General features: G+C 45.3%; 1 protein-coding gene across 3 annotated transcripts in view; it reads left to right on the top strand.

Moving 5' to 3' along the window:
* The window catches only part of ccdc88c (coiled-coil and HOOK domain protein 88C), a 33,321-nt gene that overhangs the window by 18,818 nt on the left and 2,117 nt on the right, over positions 1 to 12,386 (top strand). Inside the window, exons 19-28 of one of the 3 annotated variants that reach the window (XR_015762088.1) lie at positions 52 to 144; positions 209 to 370; positions 459 to 736; positions 1,098 to 1,226; positions 1,640 to 1,826; positions 1,946 to 2,091; positions 2,173 to 2,262; positions 2,332 to 2,576; positions 10,757 to 11,037; positions 11,319 to 11,381. Coding sequence is in view for 2 of the 3 variants with exons in the window: in XM_088003053.1 (XP_087859179.1) it covers positions 52 to 144; positions 209 to 370; positions 459 to 736; positions 1,098 to 1,226; positions 1,640 to 1,826; positions 1,946 to 2,091; positions 2,173 to 2,262; positions 2,332 to 2,576; positions 11,319 to 11,381 (1,393 nt within the window). In the remaining variant the exon portion in view is untranslated. Of the gene's footprint in view, positions 1 to 51; positions 145 to 208; positions 371 to 458; positions 737 to 1,097; positions 1,227 to 1,639; positions 1,827 to 1,945; positions 2,092 to 2,172; positions 2,263 to 2,331; positions 2,577 to 10,756; positions 11,038 to 11,318; positions 11,382 to 12,386 lie in introns of those variants that run through there. The other 2 variants (XM_088003054.1, XM_088003053.1) reach the window with 2 other exon arrangements.

The raw sequence follows: 12,386 nt of genomic DNA, 5'->3' as shown, positions 1-12,386 counted from the left end.
TGACCCGAATCAGATGGTTCTGACCCAGTCCTGCCGGTTCCTGTGTTTCAGCAGCAGAAGGACAGCTCCCAGCATGCCTCGGTGCGCGGTGCCGCTCCTGAGCTGCTGCGCTTCCAGGATCATCTGATCGCCGTGGAGAAGAGCGTAAGCCTCCCTGATCCTCCATCTGCCGGTTCTGGTTCTGGTTCTGATTGGTGGTTTCCTGCAGAACGCCTCCCTGCAGACGGAGAGCAGCTTGCTGAAGGAGCAGCTGAAGCAGCTGGAGAGCCAGAACAGTTCCCTCAACAGCCAGATGGCGGCGCTGCAGCGCCACGCCTCCACCCTGCAGGAGCACAACGCTGGCCTGCACACCCAGACCGCCAAGCTGCAGGTGCTGCTACACCACCGCAGGTCCCCCAGGGGGCGCTGCGAGTCTCCTGGGGGTCACCTGTCTCACCCCCTGTCCTCCTGTTTCTTAGGTGGACATCTCGGCCGTGTCCTCGCAGAGTGCCTCCCTCATGGCCCAGAATGCCGTGCTACAGGGCCAGGTAGGCGCCCTGGAGGCCGAGGCCGAGTCGTGGCAGCGGCAGCGCGATGAGGCGTGGCGCGCCCGCAAGAGCACGCTCGCCGACCACGAGCGCCTGCTGAGCGTGCACGAGAGGCAGGCACACGAGTACGAGCAGCTGATCAGCCAGCACGCAGCGCTGAAGGGCCAGCAGAGGGCGCTGGAGGGCGAGCACCGGGCGCTGCACAGCAAGTGAGTCCTCCTGGCATCGCACACCTCCAAGTTGCGCAGGAGGAAGAGTTGGGCTGCTTCTGGATTTTTTTTCTGATTATTTCTGACGACTAGAAGAGGAAACGATCCGTCAGCTTCGAGTCCAACAGGAAGGAAATTGATCTTTCCCGTCTCGGCAGCTGGTCCAATCCGGGACCGGAACCTCTCCATCAGCAGATGATAAAATATTTCAATCTTAGACTTTACTTCCTCCCCCCAGCAGCTTGTTGCCCCCTGGTGGCCGGAGTCAGTCTGTAGGTCCATGCACAGCTACAGGATGGGGGATGGTTCTTGTGAACAGAACCTGAACCCACCCGGTTCACTGATCCAGGTGTTTCTGCAGGTACCAGGCTCTGCTGCAACTGAAGGACCGGTGGGAGGAGCAGCAGGAGGCGCAGCAGCTGAAGCAGGAGGTCCAGAAGAACCGACTCCTCCAGCAGGAGAACCTGGAGCTGAAGTCTGAAGTGGACCGGTAAGAGAACCAGAACAGACCCTGCTGGTTCTGGATGCTGTGCTGGGTCAGCCAGAAGCCGGGCCTCGCTGCCCGGGTCTGGACCGGTCCAGAACACTGAGGGAGTCAGTTTATTCCTGTAGTGTCTCTTGCAAAAAAGTTCAGCTAATTTTTCCAATTAGCTTAAAAAGTTTCTAGATGAAGAAACTCGTCCTGCACCAGCAGGGGGCGACATAGGACACCAACATGGCCGCTAAAGGATTAAAATCTGAAAGAGAGGAGGTCCAAACTGAACAACCAGAGGTTTTAGTGAGTAGGGTCAGAACCGGGTCAGAACAGAGGAGGGAGGAAAACGGTTCATGGTTTTATCTGCTGACCAGAACCAGCCTGGTCCGGGTCGTTTCTCCTCAGAGTGTCTCTCCTCGTCTGCCCAGACTGACCCAGAACCAGAACCAGCATGCTGAGCACAACCAGAACCTCCAGCAGCGGCTTAACGAGCTGAAGAACTTGTTAAGCTCGGCTCAGCAGGAGGTGAGCCAGTGGACGGCCCGGTACGACTCGCTGATGGACCAGAACCAGAACCTGGACCTCTCCATGACCAAACTGAACAACCACTGTGAGGTGAGGTACCAGTTATGAGCTGGGTCGGGTCAGAACCCAGGCCAAAACCCATCCAGGGTTAATCTGCAGAGGGCCTACAGACAGTAACAGTGGGCCCGGTTCTGGTTCTGGTTGTGCAGCTGCTGAGCCGCCTGAAGGGGAACCTGGAGGAGGAGAACCACCACCTGCTGAGCCAGATCCACCTACTGGGTCAGCAGAACCAGACCCTGCTGGAGCGCAGCCTGGAGAGCAAGGAGCAGTTCCACCAGGAGCACAAGCTCTACATGTGAGTCGGACCGGAACCGGGACAGGCCGGAGCCGGGACCAGAACCTCTGTCTGACCTCTGTCTGACCTCTGTGTCCTCAGAGACAAGCTGAACGCGCTGCGGCGGCAGAAGGAGAAGCTGGAGGAGAAGATCATGGACCAGTACAAGTTCTACGACCCGACACCCAAAAAGTAGCGGCGCTGCTGGTTCTGGAGGGTTCTGGTCCAGCCCGGTTCTGATGTTGGGTCTGTGTGTTTCAGGAGGAGCCAGTGGTCCGGAGCCAGAGCTCTGGTTAAGCTCATCAAGCCCAGGAAGGAGAACGGCCGAGACCAGGACCAGAACCGGGAGCGGGCCCGAAGCGCTCCGGACATCCCCCTGCCGTCCACGCCCCCCCCGATTCCCCCGGAGGCCCCGCCGCCCGCCCCCCATCGCACAGGAAGTGACTCGCTCAGTAACCATAGCAACCGGAGCAGCAGCCCGGGCCGGACCGCCCCCCCCAGCCGAGGTGAGCCCGCTCCCCCAGAACCGGAACCTGCAGTCTGTCCCCTGCTGGTCCAAGCAGCAGCTGCTGCAGGTTATTGTTGCCGTGGAAATGGTTAGGGTTATGGTTTCTGTTGGGTTCTGGTGGTTCTGAGCCCAACAGAACCCAACATCTTTGTATTAAAAGATGTTAAGCTGACAGGAAATGTAGACTGAACAAAAATATAAGAGTTTTATGAACATTTGGGTTACACAATATATACAGAAACTAAAACTGTATTTTCAGTAATTACTGATGTTCATGTCGGCATTGATAACATTGTGGTTCGGCCGTTTGTAGCAGATTGACAGTCATGATAGGAATTTGATTTTGGCCCTGTAGGCTTCCCGTAGGCGGTTGTGATGCGTCTGTGGTTCAGACCAATAGTCTGAGCCGATCCTGAGATGGACGAGCCGATGTGGCGATGAGGATGTGCAGTAGGAAATCAACTCTTTAATGGCCGATGACACTTTTATTTTCTTTAAAGGTTTTATTGGCTCTAGTGGCCTTTATTTTAAAGTAGTTTGACAGGAAAAGGGTAGTGAGAGAGGGAAGACATGCAGCAAATGTCGCCAGGCTGGGAATCGAACCTGCGACCACCGCCACAAGGACTATGGCCTCAATACATGGGTCGTGCTTTGCCCCTGCGCCACCACAGCACCCCCACCGATGACACTTTTAATGCAACTTTATTTACCGAATGAAACTTCTTGACAACAGTCATAAACATTCATAAAACCTCCCTCATGTCCATAACAGGTGTTATGTCATGTTTATGACAGTGTCATGTCAGCCTTAAGCACACCCATCAGATAAAGTGATACATCAATTATTTCCACTTCTGTTTAAGCAAAATGCCATCTAAACCAGGGGTGTCAAACTCAATGTCACCGAGGGCCACTTCAGCATATTGGCCCCCCTCAACGGGCCACATTGACGGTACAAATCAGGAGTGCCCAGGTCCAGTCCTCTAGACTGCAACTTTTGGATGCATCCCTGCTAAAACACACCCAGACAAAAGGTTGACTTCCCTCATTCAGTTCTGTAGAGGCTTATAATGAGTCAATGGTCCAGGTGTGTTAGAGGAGGAACGCATCTAAAGCTGCAGATGGGAGCTCTGGAAAACTAGACTTGGGCAGCCCTAGCATAAATGTATGAAAATACAATGTTAAAAATAAATTAAACAACACCTCATATTGTTAAATAACGCTTTGGAGCGTCTGGTTAGGAAGCGCATTCAAAACCTTTGGTTGAAATGGCGCGTTAAATTCAAGTCTCCATCACAGACCAGAGAAAACTAAAGAGAATCCAACGTTGTGTTAATCCATTAGATGAGCCGGCAGTTTATCTTGAGGAAATAAATGACGATGCAAAAGTTAATTAGACTGTAACATGCGCAGTCCGCTGCTCAACCACTGCAGACTGCGAAGAATTAGAAACCTCTGGGAGTAACTCATCCAGCGGATTTAACAAATGGAGCCTTCTGGGTTCACGTTACCCAGGAGAGCCGCTCTGGAGGAGCTGCAGACGTAACATCATCTGTCCGTTTCGGAGAAGCGAAACCACGCAAAAAAAAAAAAATCCTGGTAGAAGCGCACACCGGACCGCACAGGGTAAAACACTCAGAGTCCAGTTGATCTGTTTGGATCAGACAGATCCAACTGACTGATGAATTAGCGCAGATTTTTCTGCAGATGGGAACCAGGAGGAAGTTGTTCAGACCCCAGCGGGTGAAGTGATGCTAATTTAAGTAAATTCGCTTAATTTAATTTATTAAAAGTTATTGGGGCCTCAGTCAGTGGTTTTTGTCACTACGAGAAACTGTAGATGCATTTATCTGCTTAATCTGTGATGGGATCTGGATTCACGGTGAATATTAACTGAACCACATGAAATGCGACTAAATAGCCGATGTTAATATGATTGTAATTTCACGGATAAAAATAGTACAGGACCGATTTTTTTAATGTTGTCGATCAAGATAACGGATAACAAAAAAGTCTAGCGCCACCTGCCGCCCTGACACCAACTCACACATCTTCATTCACAGTCTTACTTGTAAATCGATGTTTCTTTTCTTGGACGTTTTGATGTTAGCTTGTCGATGTCTCAGTTTTATTCGCTGGGAAAATCAATAAGCAGCTTGAAGTGACTCTGCTGCTCTCTAGTGGCGAGAAGCCATAATGTTGGCTGGTAACAATCGGAATGCATTATGGGAGATGTAGTTTGTAGTCAATTCGTGCTCAAAACCTATTTTAAGTCAATCATGGGCCTATAAAACGCTGGGGGGGGAGAGAGGGGGGCACATAAAATGACATGGCGGGCCACATGTGGCCCGCGGGCCTTGAGTTTGACACATGTGGTCTAAACCATCTGCTAAAGGAGCGCAAGCTAACAACCCGGAGGCTGCTAGCAAGGCGGCTATAGACCGGGCCATGCTGCTTACATTCCGCGATATTGTTAAAGGAGTAATTCAAGAGGAAAACGAAAACCTATGAGAAATTAAAGAGGAAATCGCCAAAGCCGTTTCACCCATTCAAGCTGCTATTGACGAATTCACAAAGAAAATGGGTGATTATGAAGAAGGCCTGGAAAATTTGGACAAACGCTTGGAAGTTGTGGAAACTTGCTGCGCAGACCTAAACAACCAATATAAAAAGTTATTGGCAAAAACAGACGACTTGGAAAATAGAGGGAGACGTTGTAACTAGGGCTGTTGTAAACGAATATTTTAGTAATCGAGGTACTCGAATCATTCGAGGAATCGTTTCAGCCCTAGTTGTAACCTACGGATACTGGGAGTACCTGAAGGAGTGGAGCAGAGGAACCCCACCAGATTCATGGCTGACCCGTTATTCGACGTACTGGGTGGTCCCGGCGGTCTGGAAAAGGCTCCACTGCTGGTCAGAGCTCATCCAGCGGCGCCTCCAACGTCCGCAGCCATTTATTGTGCGCATCCATTACTGCCAGGAGAAGGAGCGGATGCAGCAACTGGCCAGACAGAAAGGCAAGTTGGAGTTTCGAGGAGAGCAGATTTTCATCTTTCCCGACTACAGCATCGACCCGTCCAGACGCCGGGCTGCCTTCAACGAGGTAAAGAAGCTTCTGCAAAAAAAAGACGGAGTTCGCTATGGTCTTATTTATCCTGTCCGTTTGCGGATCTCCATCAACGGTGAAACAAAAGTGTTTGATTCTCCTGAGACAGCGAAAAACTTGATTGAATCCAAGTTTGGTCCCTCTCCTGAGTGATCAGTACACACTCTAAGAAATAATCTTGTAAATTTACAGTAACATACTGGCAGCTATAGACGCCAGAAGTTTACTGTAAATACACAGTAGCTGTACCGTAATTAATCCTGAGAGTAGGTTACCGTCAATGCAAGTACAGCATAGATACTGTGAAGTAACGGTAAACTTCTGGCGTCTGTAGCTGCCAGTAGTTTATCGTTATTTCGAAAGAACGGTAATCTACCGTTTTTCTGAAAGAACGATAAAAAACTGGTAGCTACAGACGCCAGTTTTTTTTATTTTTTATCATTCTTAACAAAAAACGGTAAAAAAAAAAAAAAAGCTGGCGTCTGTACGTACCACATTTACCTTTTCAATCTTGTAATTACCTTTTAAAGTGGTGTACTGTAAGTAAATACTGTAATGACGCCAACACACCGCAGATGTGGTACCGTCAACAGGGTTTATTAGAAATAAAAGCGAGCTGCTATTCCTTAGGCTGCAGCTCGGCCCTCTAACAAACCGTTACACTCAACTGAATAGCTTCACTGCCAACACACTGAACTCTCCGCTCTTCCGGTGTTCTGTCAGCATCGGTCCTGGTCCTCCCGCTCCGCCAGCAGGGCCGAGCGCAAATCGTAACACCGCTCCTACTACTGGCACTTCCGGTGGCAGGTGTCATTACGCGCCACAAGTGCCACTGTTTTCGGGACTAGCTGCCAGTGTTGTCACTGACTTCGGCTGACTTCGGCTGACCTCGGCACCTCGTACTGGCACTTCCGCTGACACCTGCCACAAGCATAGACATTAATCGTCCCACTCACATATAAACGTGAATATATCTGGAAATTAAACAATCACCAAAGACAACATTTATGACTTTTTTATTATATTTTAATTGTAATTTCTGAATAAAGAAAATAATTGTGAATCTATAATACAATTGATTTTGATAAATCGTTTTTATATATACAGTAATCAACATTTATGAACAAATGTACACACACAGACGTCAATATATTAAATAATAAAATATATGTATATATAAAATATATATATTATTTATTTGTTAACTAATAAAAAATATTTTATTATTCAAATAACAAATATATGAATAATATATAAGAAATGTATATATAGTCTTGAACAGTAAGGTTAATTTTCTCCTCTTTTCTGCTGAAGAACTGTTTGTGTGTGTGCAAATATGCACACACAAACACACACACACACACACACACATATATATAATGTATGTGTGCATATTTACTGAATGTGGAATATGTGCCAGTAAGGTAATACAAGTGAATGGGCTGAACTTGATAAAGTGCCGTTCTACAAAGTATTTTAAGTTAATTCCTGCCATTGACACATTTTCTCACACATTAATATATTTGGCAATCAAAGAAATTACTAAAGAGAGTTTCTAACTTTAAAGAGCACAATTAAGTTAAAGAGCACAATGTTTTTATTTGATGGAAACGATTCTGAAAATTTTTATGACATTGATGAACAGACACACTTTTACAGTGTTTTATTGAAGAATATATTTACATAATTCCGTAGTTTAATGTACATTTAACATTTCAAGACAAGAAACAAATTATTTTCCTGTATTTATTTTTTATACGTTATTGAGAAATGACTTTTGATTTATAAATCAGTCATTGTCAAACATTAAACTACATATATTTCTTACTTTTTTCCAGAGAATTTACAGTATGTCAACTCTGCTATTGACAGCAAAGAGTGAAAATAATTCCAACAGTCAATTATTTTTTATTTCATTACATAAGCTACATTAATACACTAATACTTCAGATTGAGATATTTAAAAATACACAAAAAGTGAAAGAATAAAACATTTATTTATTATACTAGGAACACTGGTCACAGGCTTATAATACACTGGGGCAAACTCTGGGTTCTGTTGGCTCTGGGGAGGTATGCACCAATCCAGCTTTTCTTTTCCAGTCCTGCGATTAAACAATGTTTTTGTTGAGTGACTGAGAGGAAGTTCAGCTCGTTGAAGCAGCAACAGCGCCTCCAGCTGGTTAGACACGGAGAAACAGTCTGATAGCTAATAGAGAATCAATAATCCAGAAACTGATCAATAAGTCTAACTTTGGTAAAGTCAAACTGCAACAAACCTTTCAATGGTTCAGAAATTGATCATTTATGTATAAATATAACATTTCTGTTTGTAATGTAAATTACACAATAAAGGACAGATTGCTCAAACTCTGCAAAGCTGCAAATCTTTTTCTGCACCATTAAATATTACTTATATTAATTGTATTTATTGCCAATAAAATAATTGTAAATAAAAACAATCAGGTTAAGTCGCTTTGCAGTCGCTGAGTTTATGAATTGTCTGCATCCTGAGCCTGAATGAACCGAAGCGTAAATCGTCACATCAACGGAAAAATAAACAAATTAGACGATGTTTTCCTTAAGCCTAACACAAATAAGTATTTTATTTTAGGCGTTAGCGATGCTACGTCATCTAAAACAGTAAAAGCTCTCAAACTCCCAACAAACTGAAAAACATTCCTCCGCTGCAGCTTCCTGTTTCCAAAGCCTTCTGCCGAGTTACGTGTTGATGCTAATGAGCTATCATATTAGCCATGCTAACCTAATATCAGGTTAGCCATGGCTAACTTTCAGCTTCATGAGCAGAACCAAAACAAGCTGAGGTCGGTCCAGTCCAAGTACACCTCAGTGCAGCAAACAGAAAGGGGCGGGATGGACCACTGTCAGTCACAGACCCATAGACATAATATAAGAGTAGACCCCGCATTGGCCGCTCCGTCGCAGGAAATACGGCGGCCATCTTGGAGCGGTATACCCTCCTACTTTGCTCAATCAAAACAGCAGAAGATGCCTCAGCACTGAGGGATATTGTTGTTCTGGTCGATGGATTATTGATGTGAGGGCTCCACAGACAACATTTCACAAGTAAGATGGACATATTATTGTGTATATTTTGTGATTAGAATATTACTTTACTGTATTTATGTCCACCGGCGAGATACCAGCTAATATTAGCTACAGTGCTTGGTGTAATACGGGTTCAGCCCCGTTATGAAGGCTAACTGAGATTCTGTAAATCTAAAAAAATTAATTATTCTCTAACATTGACTTAGATTATCTGACACAAGGGCCTATATTAGAAATGAAACAATATAACACATATTATAAAACTTATATTATGTGTTATAACATTAACCGGCAAAGTTTACACAGGTGGTAAAGACTATTATTTATATTCTTTCACTCTGTCAAAGTAAGATACATCCTAAATCTTCCGTTTTTGTTTTGAAAATTTCCTAAAGACACGATGTGAGGAAGAAGAGGGAGAAATCTATAAAGAGAGACGGATTCACTGCAGGATGGATGGATCTCACATCGGATTTTGGACTCAATCTCAGCTACTGAATCACTGAAGCTGGAAATCCTCGCCTGGAAAAAATTTTTTATATATATATATATATATATATAATTATATATATATATATATATATATATATATATATATATATATATATATATATATATATATATATAATTCAGTATTAATCATTACTTATTAGTGTTTGTATAGTTATATAAATATGTATTGATATTACTAAATAATTTATTAAATAAATTATGAACGGCTGTGTGCTTTGTAATATGCTCTTCATACATCGATATCAGAATATTCCATTCCTATTCTATTGTTATAGCCACTAAGCATATTTAAATATGATGAACTATGTATTAAAAACATACTTAAAAATACAATTGTTTATAAATGTTGCTTTGATAGATGTTTGAATTTGGTTTACAGTAACAAAAAAGTGTGTTATGATCATTAAATCCGCTGATACGTCATTGTGCTGCTAAACACATAACGCTGAGTGGAGTGGTGGACCGCTCCAAGATGGCCGCCCTAAATCTCGTCAGCGACAATAGGCGAGAGCGGTCCATGAGGGTCTATCCTTATATTGTCTATGCTCATACCTTATTTGGAAATGGGACCATTGCAATCCGGAAGTGAAGGGGGCGTTATTTCCTATACTTCCGTTTTTATTTTCTTTTGAAATTTGTGATATATTTTCACCTTTAGGAAGGAGTTTCATGGCAGCTCACAGTTTTTAGCAAATTCTGTAGCTTTCTGTGTACTTCTAAATCTGCTTCTTAGTCGTATCTTTTCGGCCCTGCTACTGCCTCTAGTGGCATGGGGTGGTAGCACAACTAATATAATTACATTGCTAAATAAGAATACCACAATGTCTTTATTATTTACTATTAATTGTCCCTAGGTGTGTGTGTGTGCATGGTTGTTTGTCCTGTCTGTCTCTGTGTTGCCCTGCGACAGACAGGTGACCCCGCCTCTCGCCCGGAACATTAGCTGGAGCACCTCCTGACCCCACTAAGGGGCAAGGGTCAAATTAAGTTATCAGTCAGTGGATCTAAAACGCGATGCGATGCTGATCACATTTAGAGCCGGCCCAAAGCATAAGCGAACTAAGAGAATATCAATGCTGTTAAATTTGATTTAATGGTTTCAGCATAGATAAATTAAAAGATTTTAAAATGTTTAATATTTAAATTTAAGATTTTAAGGAGCTGGCAAGTTTACTTTGTAAAAGTTCAAAGAACAATCTACATAATTAGATTGTTTTGTTACCATAGCAACAATCTGATGCTGTCAGTTTAATCTTTGAGATTTAGCTGTTCATTAATGCATCTTAGTAAACTACAGTTACATTTGCCTGCTCAGCCAGGTAAACTGGGCCCAGCTGGAGGAAACTCTGGACTCCTGATCTACAATTTCCTTCAGTATCAAACCGATACAGATATTGATATCAGATCGATGCATCCCTAGTTCTGCTGGGAAACAATCATCAATATCTGATCAATGACTTTTCTTTTACTCATCTTCCTCCTATCAGCCCCTCCCCCCAGACGTTTCCATTTCCTGCGCAGCAGAAGTCAGGACAAGCTCCTCCCCTCCTCTTCCTCTTCTTCCTCGTCTCGCCCCGCCCTCTCTCTCTCCAGACGCCTGCGATTTTGGTCATCCTCTGACATCACAGATGAGGTCATCAGTAGTCCTACAATCGCAACCACAGGAGTTTTCTAGGCCCCTCCCCCTTCATCATCATCATCATCATCTCCCATCCCTCTCTCTCTTTCTCTCTCTCTCTCGCTCTTCATGCTGATGGACGAGTTAATAGTGAGTAGTTCTGTTTACCTGTTGCTCCGCCTCCTTCCTGCCCAAGCCCCGCCTCTTCCTGCCACGCTCAGCGCTGTTTGGCTGCTGCTCCATCTGCTGCTTAGTCTGCAGGGGTTCTGGTTCGGTTCCTGGAATCGGACCTGAGCAGAACCTCAGCAGGACATGCTGGCTGAACTGTTTCCATGGTCCTGGTCGGGCCCGACCCAGAAGGACGACGGTCGCTGCGCCGCTTCGCCCTGATTGGTGCGGACTGGGTTTAACGCTCTCTGATTGGTCCACAGGCCCGGCCGAGCGCGGTGAACATCGCAGCAGCAGCGACAGCGTCAACGGAGACGAAGCTAACGGTGAGCAGCCGCCGCGTCGCCATGACATCAGCAGCCGGACCCGACCAGACCTGAACCTGAACTTGTCACTTCAGGCTGCGTTCACACTGCAGCCTGAAGTGACCCAATTCCGAGTGTTTGGATTGTTTCTGCCGTGGCCGTTCACACTTCTAAACATATGCAACCTGTATGTGTTCTGCAGTGTGAACGGGCAAGAACCTGGAAGTGTCCCGCATGCCCAGTAGAGGGCGCAATAACATCAGCGTTCTCAGTGTTCTGCCAACCGCTATGAACAGAAGAAGTGCTCTGTGTTTGTGGAAGTAAATATGGAGGCTAACGGTGGAGCTTAGCTTACACATCTGCAGCATATTAACAACTTAATCCTCATAGTCCGCCATGTTTGTTGTTATTCTTCCCACTTGTGTATCAGGATGCATTATAGTGGAGTTTGTCGAGTATCAGTGACGTTCAGGTCGGATGAATGCGACGTGAACGTTAGGTCGCGTTTGAATTGGATACGTGTCGGATGTCCAAGTGGCCCGAGTCGCATTCGAAAAGAATCCGACCTGTGCTGTTTAGACTGTCATGAAAAGATCGGATACACGTCGCATTACGTCAAAAAAATCGGAATTGGGTCACTTCAGGCTGCAGTGTAAACACAGCCTTTGACGCATCAGGCTGCAGACATGCGGGTGGAGGTTGCAGTGCTGCATGCGATGTGACCAGGGAGTGAGCAGCGATGCCCCCTGCACTGACTAACTGCATCTGCTGGTGAAGGAAACGTTTCTGCCAATTCAGCTGGAGTCAGTTTTTCTTTATTATGCTTCAAAACATGAAATGTCCCTGAAACGTTGAGTGTTTCCATCCTGTTTTACCCAACATCGCCCCCTTCACCTCAGCAGGAGCAACCACAGGGACAGGTTTCCGTTTCAGGCTGTAGACCGGAACCGGTCTGGTTCAGCACCAACAGCTCCTCTAGGCAGCGCGGCAGAACATCTCTGTTTCCATGGGAACACTCTCGGTCGG

Source organism: Poecilia mexicana, unplaced genomic scaffold (assembly GCF_051168715.1).
Source record: "Poecilia mexicana isolate PSO_F unplaced genomic scaffold, ASM5116871v1 scaffold_23, whole genome shotgun sequence".
In the NCBI taxonomy this organism is placed as follows: domain Eukaryota; kingdom Metazoa; phylum Chordata; class Actinopteri; order Cyprinodontiformes; family Poeciliidae; genus Poecilia; species Poecilia mexicana.
Note: the sequence above shows the minus strand (reverse complement) of the source record. Positions and strands in the feature narration are given on the sequence as shown.